Here is a 17,309-nt window from a genome sequence, read left to right on the forward strand (position 1 = left end):
TCGTTTCAACAAGTTCTATTCGACAAAAAAAATTGAACAATTGGATGAGACAACAGGCTTAGTCTATATTAGTCTTCTCCTACAAATGACATCATCTTTTATAATCAGCTGATGTTTCAGTTTTACTAAATAATGCATACTTAATGTTGCTATAAGACAAGATATGGTAAAAAGATAGTAAAATGTCATGAAGTTGTAGTGAGAATGGATAAAGAAGTCCAACACTCTGACATACCATGTTGAATAGCCATGCCTTCAAAATTCATCATAGACTGTTTATATATTTTATATATTGTATGAGATAGAGAATTAGCTAGTTCGATTATTTTGATGATTAGGCTCGAGGGAAAGAACTGCTCTTAGTCTAATTAATTACCATATTTATCCTGAAATAAGCCCAGGGGGCCAACACAGGGAACATTCGTGGGGAAGCCATATTCGCATATCTGGATGAAGCGGTTGAACCTGTAAAGAAAACAACAGGCACAGATCTGGACCGAGGCTGACCTCAGGAAAATTTGGCACATGTAGATTGAGGGGTCCAGACTTACCTGACCGAAACTAAAATGCTGAATATTGCTAGTTTGCGTTATTTCTTTCTAAAACAATGTCAAGCCACATGTAGTATTTAAGATACATTAAGTAATTCAGTGGACGCGTAAAAGAAGGGCATAATATTCATGATACATTGTTTTTTATTCTTCGAAATTGTGCATTTTTATCCCCCGCTTTTACCGAAACAGGAGACATTAATTTTGGTCTGTCTGTCTGTCTTCGTCACCGTGCAATAACTACAACAAATGTTAACCGATTTTCTTCAAACTTGGTCACAGGGTTAAGGGCTCGGCCATGTTCGTAGACCATTTTCAGCGGCACCGCATTTGCCTGAGTTATGGCCCCTTGAATAACGAAAAACATCATTATCTGCCGTTTCTGTTCATTAACTCTCACAAATATTATCCAATTGTCTTCGATTTAGTAACAGGGTTCAACGCACGGCAGAGTTATGGCCCCTTGTTTATCCCCTTGATTTACGAAAAACGTTATTATCTGCAGTTTCCGCTTAATAACTCTAGCAAATATTAGCAAAATTCCTTCAAACTTGATAACAATGTTTGTGTTCATCTGTCTTTCCATTCATCTCGGCCACTCTTTGGTTTTCGTGTGATAATTGCTGTAGATATTGTTAAGATGTTTCAACCAAATTCCTTATGCACATCCAACTCATGCTGAGTTTGCCAACCGATGTGATTTTTGCATATTTACGGATAATCAATGAGCTATAGGTGGGTTTTTCTTCTTCTTCAAGTTACAAGCTATACATTATGTCTCAACAGCATGATTATCATACTCACATGTTTAAACCTAACCTCAATAATGTTAACCTACAATATGTTTGTTTATCGTGGAGTATTTCTGCGCCACACATACCGTTTCAACTGGGATATGCGAATGTAGCCATAATCTCTGACTGAAAGTAGGGGGATGGGCTTATTTCAGGACAATGAATAGGCTTTTGTTGGCATTTCTTCCTAAATATATACTGGTGGGCTTATTACTAAGCATGGGCTTGTTGCTAGATAAATATGGGTACATGGCCCGAGAGAAAAACTGCTCTTAGGTGTCTCTAATCTGTAGCGATCTTTCCATTTGATGTAATACACAATATTACCGATTTTTTTATCTTGTGATGTACTTATTTCTTTTAGCATTGCGTTTTTTTCTTTTTCCAGAAAATCTGCACAAGCCAAAAAGGCGATCAATGTCAAAACGGGAAATGAAAGACCTCACTAACAGGTTGGTTGGTTGACTAAATTTTGTTTTTAACACATCAAGTGTAAATATTGAGTGTGGTCAGGTATGTAGAAGATATTAACCATACATGTATCGGTCTAATGAATTAAGACTGATCCTCACTACTTATCTACCAGTGCCAAATTCACACAGTAATGATGCACGTCAATGATCTGTTCGTGTTATGAAACTCATAATTGAATGGTTTCACTTAAAATCAGTATTCATGTCATAACGTGGGTTTTTTCTATTGATGTCACTGCAAATACATGTATGTACTTATCTCTTTACCGGTAGTGTAAAAACAAGCATGTTGTTCATATATTGCTGTTTTAGTTCAAATTGTTTCATGTCTGGCTTTGCACAAGCAAAAAAACTTTTCAGAAGTATTGAAAGACATGTTGTAAAAGTAAAGTTCCCTGTGGGTCTCCTGTTTAAATGACTTACTTCAATATTTTAAAGTAAATTAAGCTGTTTATGATATTTACACTTGAATATAATAGGCTGTCAGGTTCCTCTACAAATATTTTATTGTCACAAAATTTCTGAAAGCATCCATCATGATACTGGTATTTATACATTTTTGTCCCAGATTGTACAAGAAACTGCCTGAAGTTCAGGCCATGAAATATGTAAAGAAACGAGACGAGGATTATTCACTGAATCGCCTCCGAGCACGAGTCTTCAATAGGGTAAGACATACTTAAATTGTTGATAGCTTTGAAACAGTTTTACTGATCAGTTTTATAATTTCATATTGCTTCTGCATAGTACTAAGCAGACAGAACCTGTCATGAGACCATTTGTGTTAGTTAGCTAAACTGATAGAACCTGTCATGGGAGCATTTGTGTTAGTTTTAGCCACAGTGATAAAACCTGTCATGGGACCATTTGTATTAGTTTTAGCCACACTGATAGAACCTGTCATGAGACAATTTGTGTTAGTTAGCCAAACTTATAGAACCTGCCATGAGACCATTTGTGTTAGTTATAGCCACACGGATAGAACCTGTCATGGGACCATTTGTTTTAGTTATAGTCAAACTGATAGAACCTGTCATAAGACCATTTGTTTTAGTTAGTCAAACTGATAGAACCTGTCATGGGACCATTTGTTTTAGTTAGCCAAACTGATAGAACCTGTAATGAGACCATTTGTGTTAGTTAGTCAAACTGATAGAACCTGTCATAAGACCATTTGTTTTAGTTAGTCAAACTTATAGAACCTGTCATGGGACCATTTGTGTTGGTTAGCCAAACTGATAGAACCTGCCATGAGACCATTTGTGTTAGTTATAGCCACACTTATAGAACCTGTCATGGTACCATTTGTGTTAGTTAGCCACACTGATAGAACCGGTCATGAGACCATTTGTGTTAGTTATAGCCAAACTGACAGAACCTGTGATGAGACCATTTGTGTTAGTTATCCAAACTGATAGAACCTGTCATGAGACCATTTGTTTTAGTTAGCCAAACTGATAGAACCTGTCATGGGACCATTTGTTTTAGTTATAGCCAAACTGATAGAACCTGTCATGAGACCATTTGTTTTAGTTAGTCAAACTGATAGAACCTGTCATGGGACCATTTGTGTTAGTTATAGCCAAACTGATAGAACCTGTCATGGGACCATTTGTGTTGGTTAGCCAAACTGATAGAACCTGTCATGGGACCTTTTGTGTTAGTTAGCCAAACTGATAGAACCTGTATAGAACCTGTCATGAGACCATTTGTGTTAGTTATAGCCAAACTGATAGAACCTGTCATAAGACCATTTGTTTTAGTTAGTCAAACTGATAGAACCTGTCATGGGACCATTTGTATTAGTTAGCCAAACTGATAGAACCTGTCATGAGACCATTTGTTTTAATTAGTCAAACTGATAGAACCTGTCATGGGACCATTTGTATTAGTTAGCCAAACTGATAGAACCTGTCATGAGACCATTTGTGTTAGTTAGTCAAACTGATAGAACCTGCATGGGACCATTTGTGTTAGTTATAGCCACACTGATAGAACCGGTCATGGGACCATTTGTGTTAGTTAGCTAAACTGATAGAAACTGTCGTGGGACCATTTGTGTTAGTTAGCCAAACTGATAGAACCTGCCATGAGACCATTTGGGTTAGTTAGCCAAACTGATAGAACCTGTCATGGAACCATTTGTGTTAGTTAGCCAAACTGATAGAACCTGACATGGGACCATTTGTTTTAGTTATAGCCAAACTGATAGAACCTGTCATAAGACCATTTGTTTTAGTTAGTCAAACTGATAGAACCTGTCATGGGACCATTTGTTTTAGTTATAGTCAAACTGATAGAACCTGTCATGAGACCATTTGTTTTAGGTAGTCAAACTGATAGAACCTGTCATGGGACCATTTGTGTTAGTAAGCTAAACTGATAGAACCTGTCATGGGACCATTTGTGTTAGTAAGCTAAACTGATAGAACCTGTCATGGGACCATTTGTATTAGTTAGCCAAACTGATAGAACCTGTCATGAGACCATTTGTTTTAATTAGTCAAACTGATAGAACCTGTCATGGGACCATTTGTTTTAGTTATAGCCAAACTGATAGCACCTGTCATGAGACCATTTGTTTTAGTTAGTCAAACTGATAGAACCTGTCATGGGACCATTTGTATTAGTTAGCCAAACTGATAGAACCTGTCATGAGACCATTTGTGTTAGTTAGCTAAACTGATAGAACCTGTCCCAAACTGATAGAACCTGTCATGGGACCATTTGCGTTAGTTAGCTAAACTGACAGAACCTGTCATGGGACCATTTGTGTTAGTTAGGCCAACTGATAGAACCTGTCATGGGACCATTTGTGTTGGTTAGCCAAACTGATAGAACCTGTCATGGGACCATTTGCGTTAGTTAGCTAAACTGACAGAACCTGTCATGGGACCATTTGTGTTAGTTAGCCAAACTGACAGAACCTGTCATGGGACCATTTGCGTTAGTTAGCTAAACTGACAGAACCTGTCATGGGACCATTTGTGTTAGTTAGTCAAACTGATAGAACCTGTCATGGGACCATTTGTGTTGGTTAGCCAAACTGATAGAACCTGTCATGGGACCTTTTGTGTTAGTTAGCCAAACTGATAGAACCTGTATAGAACCTGTCATGAGACCATTTGTGTTAGTTATAGCCAAACTGATAGAACCTGTCATGGGACCATTTGCGTTAGTTAGCTAAACTGACAGAACCTGTCATGGGACCATTTGTGTTAGTTAGGCCAACTGATAGAACCTGTCATGGGACCATTTGTGTTAGTTATCCAAACTGATAGAACCTGTCATGGGACCATTTGCGTTAGTTAGCTAAACTGACAGAACCTGTCATGGGACCATTTGTGTTAGTTAGTCAAACTGATAGAACCTGCATGGGACCATTTGTGTTAGTTATAGCCACACTGATAGAACCTGTCATGGGACCATTTGTGTTGGTTAGCCAAACTGATAGAACCTGTCATGGGACCTTTTGTGTTAGTTAGCCAAACTGATAGAACCTGTCATGGAACCATTTGTGTTAGTTAGCCAAACTGATAGAACCTGTATAGAACCTGTCATGAGACCATTTGTGTTAGTTATAGCCAAACTGATAGAACCTGTCATGGGACCATTTGCGTTAGTTAGCTAAACTGACAGAACCTGTCATGGGACCATTTGTGTTAGTTAGTCAAACTGATAGAACCTGCATGGGACCATTTGTGTTAGTTATAGCCACACTGATAGAACCGGTCATGGGACCATTTGTGTTAGTTAGCCAAACTGACAGAACCTGTTATGGGACCATTTGTGTTAGTTAGCCAAACTGATAGAACCTGTATAGAACCTGTCATGAGACCATTTGTGTTAGTTATAGCCACACTGATAGAACCGGTCATGGGACCATTTGTGTTAGTTAGCTAAACTGACAGAACCTGTCATGGGACCATTTGTGTTAGTTAGTCAAACTGATAGAACCTGTCATGAGACCATTTGTGTTAGTTATAGCCACACTGATAGAACCGGTCATGGGACCATTTGTGTTAGTTAGCTAAACTGATAGAACCTGTCCCAAACTGATAGAACCTGTCATGGGACCATTTGTATTAGTTAGCCAAACTGATAGAACCTGTCATGAGACCATTTGTGTTAGTTATAGCCAAACTGATAGAACCTGTCATGGGACCATTTGTGTTAGTTAGTCAAACTGATAGAACCTGTCGTGAAATATTGTCTTTGTCACATTACCAAACAAACAGAACCTATCATGAGAAAATGTGAACAAAGTATGTTAAAATTATTTAGTGTTTTTTTGCAGGTTTTTTTTAACAAAATGTAGTTGCACAACCTCATGCTGTGTCTTTAAAAAAATGGGTATAAATACAAAGTCTATAATATGTCCTGGAAATTATAAAAAAAAGTCTGTATTTATTGGTTGTGCTAAACTCTAAATTTGTTTCTAATATTGAAGTTTTTGTGTTCTTTCTGCAGAAAATCCAGAGGAATACTTTAAAGAATTCTGACCAAGCAAGATAACCTCTTCTGTGAACTGATGTAGAAAATGGTTTCCTTGAAATCATGGACAATTTAGTTAATTTATACTTAGTGTAGCACCAAGTTTGCTGAATATAATGGCATTACCTTCGTGGCACATATGATGGTATTTTTTCTTGCAACATTTTCATGATCTTTTTGATTTTTTTTTTAAAGACAGCAGCATATTTATTTTTAAACAGTGACTTCAAATGAAATAAGTTTTCCAAGATCTTTGCACCAAACAGTTACTAGCAATTAAAATTTGAAAAAATCATGCATAATTCTCAAAGAGGTTAATAAAATTTTAAATGTGCCATATACCAAGCCACTCTAGAAAACGCAAGTTGGAAGAACAGTTTAAGGTTGATGCCGATTTGTGTGGAAAATTTCTGGTAAAAGTCATATATATTCTGTATGTAAATATATTGACCAGGTTGTCTCTGACATTAAGCTTCTGTGATATGTAGATATACTTAGCCTTCGAGGATACATTATTTATTATGTCAAAATAATGATATTGTACATGGTAATCAGAATTGAAAAGGCTGTATTAAACTGGTGAAGATTTTTATCAGTATTTATAGTGCTCCAGCAACAAGAATCTTCAATATTGTATATTCTTCATAAAGTTGCCAAACCCCTTTTACTAGGTAATGGCAACAATTTTCCCTTTAAAATGGTGACATTATAACGTTTTACTGTAGATCTGAAAGTATCCTTTTGGTGACTTTTTATATACAGATCTGAGATAAAAGTGTTATCATTGTACAGAGATTTGAAATCGTTTAGCCCTGTCACAACTGTGGGTGGGTGGAATTCTGGTGTGTTCCACTATAACAGGGCTACTCAGGGCTATGTGTGACCATGTGTATCTCAACAGAAACAGGTACTGGGTTCTTCGATACAAATTTTTACATGAAGATGAATCCTTTGTTTAAAGAGAAATACATACATTCGTTTGTATCACATTTAACTTATTCAACAAATATATGGAAGATCATGGTTTTCTGCTATAGAGAACTGTCATAATTGATTTCATAGTGTTATTTTTGGGAAAATATATACTATATCAATTTCGTGCAGTGCTGAATAATAATTTCTGGAGATAGCTAGAAGTATGTACCGGTAGTATTATTAAAGTCAGTAGAATCATTCACTGTCACAATTAATTTACTTTACTGTGAAATGACAATGTTGCCAAATAACCCTGTATACAATATATGGTTACCATACCATACATGTAACATGGAGGATTTCTCATTACCCTGTATACAGCATGGGTACAGTTGTATGTACCGTATGATTTCCTCTAATAGGTGTTTGTTAAGTTTTATAACTTCAACTCAGGATCTATAACTATTTGAAGTAAATATTCTCTTGTAATATGTATACAGAGTTGAGATTTAGAGAGAAACAAATGATTACGTTAGTTGTCTTGTAATATGTATACAGAGTTGAGATTTAGAGAGAAACAAATGATTACGTTAGTTGTCTTGTAATATGTATACAGAGTTGAGATTTAGAGAGAAACAAATGATTACGTTAGTTGTCTTGTAATATGTATACAGAGTTGAGATTTAGAGAGAAACAAATGATTACGTTAGTTGTCTTGTAATATGTATACAGAGTTGAGATTTAGAGAGAAACAAATGATTACGTTAGTTGTCTTGTAATATGTATACAGAGTTGAGATTTAGAGAGAAACAAATGATTACGTTAGTTGTCTTCTGACTTAGTGTTAATATATTATAAACTTACAAACTTACTATAACTAGCATTATAGCTAGGTCTATATTTATGGATAAAACTATTATCTTGCCATAGGTGAATAGATGTAACTTACTTTGAGCTAGTAATATTGTATCAATAGGTTTTATAGAAGATTTTAATTGCAAACACAACTTTGCCTTAATCACGTATATGTTTAGGTGTGTGTGGTGGTGTAGTTCCTGTAAGAAGTGAGTGGTTTATGGGTAGCGTAACCAATGTAACATGATACAGGTAGGTCTATAATTATATATAATGGCTACAGGTATCAAGTATAACATGTATATTTCAGCATTAAACAAAATAAAACTGTATTTCAACATGACAATGTCTTGTGCTTGTAATTTTCACAGAAGTATAGTTAGTCTACGTGTTACAGTGCTGGTGCGATATGTATATATGTAGTAGAACCAGAATGATACATTTACAGGGACATTCAAACAAACAAGTTTTTGATGGTAATCTTAAATGGATAGATGAACCAAAATGTGCACTTTGTCACCTTGCATCAATTCAGAGCAACACTATTTACAAAACTAAGAAGGAACATTTTGTGATTTTGCTTTTTCTAAGCTGGATATTGATGTATTAAACACCGGAAAACTGGAAACAGATACAAGGATGCATAATTGACAGAATGGAATAAAATGTGAGGTTTATTTTAATGTTACATGAATGTCCCTTTAAAATCTTGTTCAGAATTTATCACAGGTGAAAACTTATCAGACAAGTGAAACACCTGATGATAGTGATTAGTGCACTGAACTAGTACAACTTTAAAAGGACTCGGTCTTATCACCATCAATCTGTCCATCAATCTGTCCATATCAATTTGTCCATCAATCTGTCCATATCAATCTGTCCATCAATCTGTCCATATGAATCTGTCCATATCAATCTGTCCATCAATCTGTCCATATCAATCTGTCCATCAATCTGTCCATATGAATCTGTCCATATCAATCTGTCCATCAATCTGTCCACCATCAATCTGTCTATCAATCTGTCCAATCTGTCCATCAATCTGTCCACCATCAATCTGTCCATCAATCTGTCCATCAGTCTGTCCACCATCAATCTGTCTATCAATCTGTCCATCAATCTGTCCACCATCAATCTGTCCACCATCAGTCTGTCCATCAATCTGTCCACCATCAGTCTGTCCACCATCAATCTGTCCACCATCAGTCTGTCCACCATCAATCTGTCCACCATCAGTCTGTCCACCATCAATCTGTCCATATCAATCTGTCCACCATCAGTCTGTCCACCATCAATCTGTCCATATCAATCTGTCCATCAATCCATTTTAGACAAATATTGTTCAATGTGTCATTGTGTTCCTGCTGTATGGAATCTGTGTTTACCAACAGTTCTCAAACACATCGAAAACAAGTCCTGGACCTGTATCTTTATAATTGGGCTATTCCAGAAATAGATTTATCATATGAATACCGTGTTATGCAGTGTCATGAAGCAATCACATAAATTATGTTTATATAATGTGTGTAATATCAATCCAGAAATGACGTCGCAATCAATGTGAAGCGGATGCCATTTTCATCGTTTCCGAGAGAGCCAAGTGCAAAATATTCGTTTCAGATCATAATTATACAGTTTACTTTGTATTGAATCTCATTGGTTTCTCTTCATATTAGATTTATGATACTCGTTTTGGACTTTTCATATTTGCTCCTAAACATGAAAAATCCAAAACGTTTATCATAAATCTAATATGAAGGGAAACTTATGACAGATCCTCTATATACTATACTAATTATAGTGTTCAGTGTTTACATTTTTAATCTTGTGCAAGATGATTTAAGCATATAACTTGATGAGACTGAAAATGGACGTATTACTAAGGGCCCTGGAATGAATATTCTATTGAAATCTAAACTATACATGTACTGAAAATAATTACCTAGTTGAAAAATTAAACAGAAAAAGACTAAATTCTCTTTTAAAGTACATTTTATTTTAACATGATAATACACTAACAAAGATAAAATGAAATGCATCACTGCTGCAGGACAAAATAGCATCACTTAATTTGCAATTAGCAGTTGGGGACATACTTCCAATCTTATTATACTCCAGTTCATATATCCTAAGTTACCGCGGTAAGTAAGACATTTGCAAAATCAGGTATAGGTGTTCAAGATATGGTTTCATCTTTAGCTCCATGCTATGGGCCAGGCTTGCTCAGCTTAAACTCTGTTTTAGCTTATCTAACAAGGATACTGAGCAATAACTTGTCCAGACTTGTTAGGGTGTCAACTTCAGAATGACGGGAGAAACCCTCGCCTGATTCACTCCATCTCTGTCATTTTATTTCTCTGATGACATTTTTTCCTCATTACTTTCTGTTTGTTATACTTTTGACAAGTTGTGTAATGTTGGTCTCCGAGCTTGATGTTGTAAGTGTTGTCAGGGTGTGAACTTAAGGTTGACAGGAGAGAGACGACCAATCGGTGTATGATCATTGGTATGGAAGCGCTCTGTTGTTATGGATCCCATACTGTCATCCATCCTAATGGGGGTACTCAGGCCCTCCTTCTGGGCGCGGAGACTCTGTATGTCCCGAAGTATACCCTTTGCTTCCTCTCGGGTCTGCCAAAACAAATACATTGGGTTGTACTGGCTCCAATAATTCAATTTTCATCTCTTAAACTTGTATGACTGTCCTAATTAATTATTACAGAACTAATTGCAACAAATGAGAACAGTGAAAACCAACTTAAGTAAAATAATTCCACTCTATTCTGTACACATGCTTATGACCGTTGCAGCAAAATGAAATGTCAATTTAACACTAAACAAACTCTTAAGCCCTAAGAATCTGATGATCACAAACTCAGCATTTCACACTTTGTATTTCTTTTCAACTTCAATGCCAAATTGTAATCTGTACCCATGTACCAACTATAGTTACATTGCCTTCACATTGAAACTTACACGTACTGACAACTATAAAATCTACCCCGACTTTATAGTCATAGCTGTACTGAACATTGATTAATTCTTGCATGCCTGTTGTACAGTAGAAAATCTAGATATACTGTATGTTACTTCCATTTCATGTACATCTTAAAATCACAACTGATTTTTCAATATCTATTCTTATGGACATACATTTGTTTCATTCAATATGAAAGTCTTACATATATATAACAATTCATATGAAACTTGAATTTGTAATGGATTCTTAGCAAGAATTTCATACAAAAATAAATACATCCAAAAAGTATGTAGTCTATAGTTTTAAGAATATTTAAGAATAAGAATATCCTGATGACAATGACTACTGACCTCCGGGAATTCAGAACACTTCTGTGCAGCAGTGAACGCCTCGTCCAGTTGTCCGAGTTTTAGGTGGTAGTTAGCTAGATACTTGTAGGCTTGACTCTGGTCTTCAGGGTTGTAGTTCTAGCAAAAATAATAAAACAACAATTATAAGTAAATATGTACAGATATTCATAGTTTTTGACAAAGGATTTAATTTTTAAATGAAGTTTCCTTAAAATCCAAGCATTAGTGGTACCCACTTATTATGATATCCATTATGATAAACCGCTTAATATTATAATATTTTTCCCATGTACCAATTTTTTCCTTCTTTAACTTTAAAGTAAAAAAAAAAAGTTTATTATGATATAGTCAAATTGATTGTGAAAAGGAACAGATTTAATCACAAGTTTGTTTTTAACAAGTCAATAACTGTTTACATAATTTACATAATTTTAGAACATAAAACATTTGTTGGTATTACTTTTACAAAATTTTGCAGCCAGTCTTCACATAAATCACTGACACAGTTTAGTAGTTCCCCTGTGGGCTGTACTGGCTTGTGGTTCAACTGTACGTATGAAAACTGGAAGGGTACTTTGTAAGGAAAACAGTTGGATGTGACATAAACACAGAGAACGATTGCTCACCCCTTGTCGACTGGCCTCGTTGATATAATCTGTGTAGGCAGAAGCTGCCTGGTCCTCCTCGTGTAGCTTCTCGTGTAGTCTGTGACAAAGACACGAGTGCCTACTGTAGATCTCGTCAAATAACATCAACTCATCACATATCCCTATCCATTTTAAGGCAATACAAACTATTTAATGATTAAAATCAAAATTTTCAACATTCAAAAACAGAGAAATTCATAGTAAGATAGACATTTTTGTATTCACAAATACTCAAAGGTTTGTACACTGTTTTGCACTATTCTGCCTGATGAGGGCAGCGTTCTCTTGATGTACCGGGTGTATGCCTGTGTAAATAACTGACCTGGCTAGTTTGATGAGAGCAGTGCCCTCCATGTCACCTATACAGTTTGCCTTCCAAAAACATTTTTTTGCCTCCTGTAACCTCTCCAATTTCTCGTAGGTCTCTCCCAGGGCCATCACCATCCGTGAGTCATTTGGTCTGAAAATAAATGTAGAAAAAAATGGTTAACCCACAACCACAAGAGGTATGCATTATCCTTAATCACACAGCACAGTAGTGTCTCTTTAGTCAGGACCAATTTTTATTACTTCACAAACGTTCTGGATTTGTTCCTTAAGAATTGTCAAAGTATGATTGACTTTTTAAATAATGAACTAACTATATGTATATGTGGTGACTTGGCCTAGTTTCAAGACCTGCCATAAAAGTGGTGACTCACTCGAGCTTCTTCATCAATAGTGGTGACTCACCGGAGTTTCTTTGTCTATCGAGAGTGGTGACTCACCTCAGTTTCTGGGCCTGTCGGTAGTAGTAGAGACAGTAGTAATGCATCTTGAGAATTTCGTAGGTTTGTCCAAGTCCATACCACGCCCGGTAGTCTCTCCGCTCAACCTCTGATGTAACACGAAACAGGAACAAATCAACTTCATGTAGCAGCTTTATACATGTATAATTTTTGTATTAACCCCAAACATGTAATACACATCAGAAAATCAGAGGACAGATACAAAGAACCTATACATGTATTGGAATTTTAAATCAGTTATAAATAGCTGGTCTTGAGATGATCATTTGCATTTTTTTTTCTTTATATTCAAAATTGGCGAAGTAAGAAATGTTTCTGACCCATTTCCTTTAATTGGCACAACCTTTCTGGTCCCAAGGGGAGCCATATCTTTTATTCATCTGAACATAGGAAGTTGTTCTCTGTGTGTCTCGTAATGTCATAACTTTAATATTAACACTTGAAAAATGTGAATTATTATGCAAAAATAAACTGAAATAAATTGACTTTAATTTTTTACCTATAGCCTGTCTGTAAGCCTGTAGAGCAGCAGATGTGTTCTTCAGTTCCATAAACTCGTGGCCCATGAGGGTCCAGGCTGACAAATAGTGGGGGTTGAGTTTTAATGCCCTCTGGAAATACAGCACTGCCTTCTCATGCTGCTGTCGTATAGAATAGTAGTTACCTACAAACACAGAGTACATGTGTGTGTTACATATAGGCCATAAAATACAGGGTACATCCTTACAGTTACCTACAAACACAGAGTACATGTGTGTGTTACATATAGGCCATAAAATACAGGGTACATCCTTACAGTTACCTACAAACACAGAGTACATGTGTGTGTTACATATAGGCCATAAAATACAGGGTACATCCTTACAGTTACCTACAAACACAGAGTACATGTGTGTGTTACATATAGGCCATAAAATACAGGGTACATCCTTACAGTTACCTACAAACACAGAGTACATGTGTGTGTTACATATAGGCCATAAAATACAGGGTACATCCTTACAGTTACCTACAAACACAGAGTACATGTGTGTGTTACATATAGGCCATAAAATACAGGGTACATCCTTACAGTTACCTACAAACACAGAGTACATGTGTGTGTTACATATAGGCCATAAAATCCTTACAGTCTTACAAATATTCATACAATAGTATTTCAGAAGATTTGGTCTCGATAAGCCAATTCAGGAAATGACCTTTGATATATACAGTGGAGCCTCAATAGATTAGACATCTTCTTTCCTACCAAAACTAGCTGGATTGTAACAGTACTGAATTACTGCAATGGGTTTTTTTACAGAAAAAGGCGATTTGTTTCCTTAGACACTGGCTGAATAGTGTGACAACCAGATAAGTAGTGGTTGGATGTACAGAGTGACAACAGGCTTAGTGGTTACTAGATAGTGGGACAACCAAATTAGTGGTTAAACTTGTGTTACAAAATGGGCTTAAAAATTAGGTAATGAATAAGAGAGAATGGAGCCATCTTATAACATGTAAGAAAGTGGGTATCAATATATATAGAGAGCAGTGCTTTGGTCAAAAGTACATCTGAGGTTAAATTTAACGATTTGGATAACACTGTGCATTGATTGACGGGGGACTGTTGAATTGTAGATAGCGCTAAAGGGATAGTGGCGACCAGGTCTGTCATGGATGACATAGAGATAGGAACGAGAGTGTGAACTCCCCAAACCAGACAGGGTCACAGGGGTAACTGTCATTGCCATATGGTACATCTAAGTATTGTTGTTTTGGTAGGGGTAAGTTAGGTTAGAAGCTGGATTAAATTGTCGCATGTGCCTAATTATATATGTACAATGGGTGGTCGTGGAATCATGAATAGTTAATGTTGCATAGATTGTTAAAAGTACTTGGAGAGGATTTGAAAGGAGTCCAGAGATAGGAGTCAGAGTCTAGAGTTGGGAGTGTAGAGTCAGGATTTGAGGTTCAGGAAATGAACCACCTCTAGAGAGAGAGAGGCCAGGGAAGGCCTCGACCGGAGGGGCCTGGGATGGCCTGGGTACAGCACTTGGTGAGCTTTAGAACTATGTGTTTGATGTTGTATCTCTATATAATCTGTATGCAGGAAGATTTGCTGTCGTGTTCCAGACCTATATTAAAAAGGACAATGTGACGTTAATAATATTCTTAGTCCACATGTGTTGTTATGTAACACTTTACAGCGGGTCAACATAACTAAAGCCTGGATAGAGGGACAACTAGAAACTTTTTTTTGTGAACAAAAACATATGTCTCTCCTTATTAGCCAAAAGACAAACTTCGGTATAAAAAATTAACAAAGGGCCATATCTCTTTATAATGTGGGGCATGAGACCTGAATTTAGAATGCGACACTCCAACTTCCCAAGATACATAACTATAGCAAGTTTGGTCAACATAGGTGAAATAACATGGAAGCTATGCTGTGGACAAACTTCGGTATTAAAAATAAACAAAGGGCTATAACTCTATATATAGAGGGACAAAGGACCCAATTTCAGTGCGAGAGATTCTGCCTTCTCAAGATACACAAATTTGGTAGTTTGGTCAACATAGGTGAAATAACATGGAACTCATGCTCCGGACAAACTTCGGTATCAAAAATAAACAAAGGGCAATAACTTTGTATATAGTGGGGCATGAGACCTAACTCTAGTACACTGTACACCTTCTGTGAGTGATGCAGGTATACTTCAAGTTTGATTAAGATATCTTTAACGATTTAGAAGTTATGTCGTGGACAAACTAAGATATACAAAATAAACAAAGGGCCATAACTCTTTATATAGAGGGGCACGAAACCCGTTTTAGTACCAGAGATTCCGCCTTCCCAAGATACATAAATATGGTAAGTTTTGTCAACATAGGCGAAATCAAATGGAACTTAAGCTCCAGACAAACTTCGGTAGAAAAAAATAAACAAAGGGTCATAACTCTGTATATAGTGGGGCACAAGACCTAATTCCAGTGCAGGTATACTTCAAGTTTGATCAAAATATCTTTAACGGTTTAAAATTTACGGGCCGGACAAGACCTTACTGAAAATGTTGCACTTATTAGACCTTTGACGTGAAGGTCACAGTGACCTAATTCCAGTGCACTCAAACCTTCTGTGGGAGATGCATGCATACCTCAAGTTTCATCAAGATATCTTTAACGATTTAAAAGTTATGGCCCGGACAAGTTGCAATTAGAAGAACCAGAAGAAGAAGAACCAGTACTAATACAATATGTCTCCCTTCATTCGAAAGGGAGACATAACAAGATCAGTGAAGGCAGAATAGTGGGATTAGTAGTGGCTGGAATGTGTAACAATCAGATTGGTGGTGGCGACAGGATAGTGGCATAACAAGATTAGTAGTGGTTGGACAGTGGGATTATTAGATTAGTAGTTGCTGGATTCATAAAGATTAGCTGTAAGTGTGAGCTTGACTTTTGTACAAGGTTAACAGAAAATTATATAACTTTACATACCTATAACACAGCAGGTCTCCACCCGGTACTTATCAATGTCACAACACTTGTGGGCTAAGTTTGCCAGCTCTGCCCTCATCTCCTACAATATAATGGAATAAAAACATCACTGCTGTGATAAGAGCTGTAGTTATAATTAATTAAGTAACAAATACAGATAAACATGTACCAGGAAATCAACATACAACTAGAGATTTGTTTTGTGAACAAAAACATATGTCTCCCCTTTACCTGTTTAAAAGTTTAGGTCCGGACAAGATATTCCTGAAAACTTTGCACTTATTTGACCTTTGACCTCGAGGTCAAAGTCACAGTGACCTATAACGACAATGCACTTTACATCGTCTGTGGGTAATGCAGATATACTGAAAATTGTATCTTTAATAGTTTTAAAGTTAAGTCCCAGACAAGAGTGTACTAAACCAGAACCAGTACTAATACAATATGTCACCCTTCATTCGAGGGGTAGAGATAACAAAAGGCTCAAGGGACCTGAAGGTACTTACCTGATTTAAGTTGCCTTTTCTACATATCAGCAAGCTTCATACTATTATGATGTAGGCCCTTTTGTTTTTACAGTAAAAGTATTTTGAGCATTGCAACCAGTTTGACTATTCTGATATACTATAATGGTCAAGGTTATTTATGACAAGAGGCCCATGGGCCTTAACGGTCACCTGAGTCCCACAATATTTATTTTTGTTGTTGAAATATGTACCAATTTGAGTAAACAATAGTATAATGTTAACTTAACTTTGTCAGGACCATGAGCTGATCATTCCTAGACCAATTTTAAGTGAGATCGGCCTATTAGAACTTAGTAGTAAAATAGCGGCCATGGCAGCCAAATTGTATTTCTGATTGACCCGAAAAATAACAACACTTTGTCAGGACCATCAGTCAATCATTCCTGCAAAGTTTCAGTTCAATCGGCCTAGCAGAACTTGACTTTAAGTTTGAAATAGTTTTTCAAAATGGCGGC

The 17,309-nt window shown here is 36.5% G+C and overlaps 2 protein-coding genes across 8 annotated transcripts in view; one reads left to right on the forward strand and one right to left on the reverse strand.

The window, feature by feature from the left end:
- The window catches only part of LOC110466410, a 45,964-nt gene extending 37,548 nt beyond the window's left edge, over nucleotides 1–8,416 (forward strand). For all 5 annotated transcript variants that reach the window (XM_021522866.1, XM_021522868.1, XM_021522865.1 and 2 more), the window contains 3 exons: nucleotides 1,734–1,797; nucleotides 2,387–2,486; nucleotides 6,289–8,416. In XM_021522866.1, coding sequence (XP_021378541.1) covers nucleotides 1,734–1,797; nucleotides 2,387–2,486; nucleotides 6,289–6,333 — 209 coding nt within the window. In that variant the 3' untranslated portion in view covers nucleotides 6,334–8,416. The remainder of the gene's footprint in view (nucleotides 1–1,733; nucleotides 1,798–2,386; nucleotides 2,487–6,288) is intronic.
- A 1,640-nt stretch (nucleotides 8,417–10,056) lies between these two features.
- LOC110466411 (cell division cycle protein 23 homolog) overlaps nucleotides 10,057–17,309 on the reverse strand; it is an 18,539-nt gene continuing 11,286 nt past the window's right edge. For all 3 annotated transcript variants that reach the window (XM_021522872.1, XM_021522871.1, XM_021522870.1), the window contains exons 8-14: nucleotides 16,328–16,409; nucleotides 13,347–13,511; nucleotides 12,827–12,935; nucleotides 12,382–12,519; nucleotides 12,039–12,117; nucleotides 11,413–11,529; nucleotides 10,057–10,713 (exon numbers count right to left, since the gene is read on the reverse strand). In XM_021522872.1, the coding sequence (XP_021378547.1) occupies nucleotides 10,531–10,713; nucleotides 11,413–11,529; nucleotides 12,039–12,117; nucleotides 12,382–12,519; nucleotides 12,827–12,935; nucleotides 13,347–13,511; nucleotides 16,328–16,409 (873 nt within the window). In that variant the 3' untranslated portion in view covers nucleotides 10,057–10,530. The remainder of the gene's footprint in view (nucleotides 10,714–11,412; nucleotides 11,530–12,038; nucleotides 12,118–12,381; nucleotides 12,520–12,826; nucleotides 12,936–13,346; nucleotides 13,512–16,327; nucleotides 16,410–17,309) is intronic.

Source organism: Mizuhopecten yessoensis, unplaced genomic scaffold (genome assembly GCF_002113885.1).
Source record: "Mizuhopecten yessoensis strain PY_sf001 unplaced genomic scaffold, ASM211388v2 scaffold11133, whole genome shotgun sequence".
Classification (NCBI taxonomy): domain Eukaryota; kingdom Metazoa; phylum Mollusca; class Bivalvia; order Pectinida; family Pectinidae; genus Mizuhopecten; species Mizuhopecten yessoensis.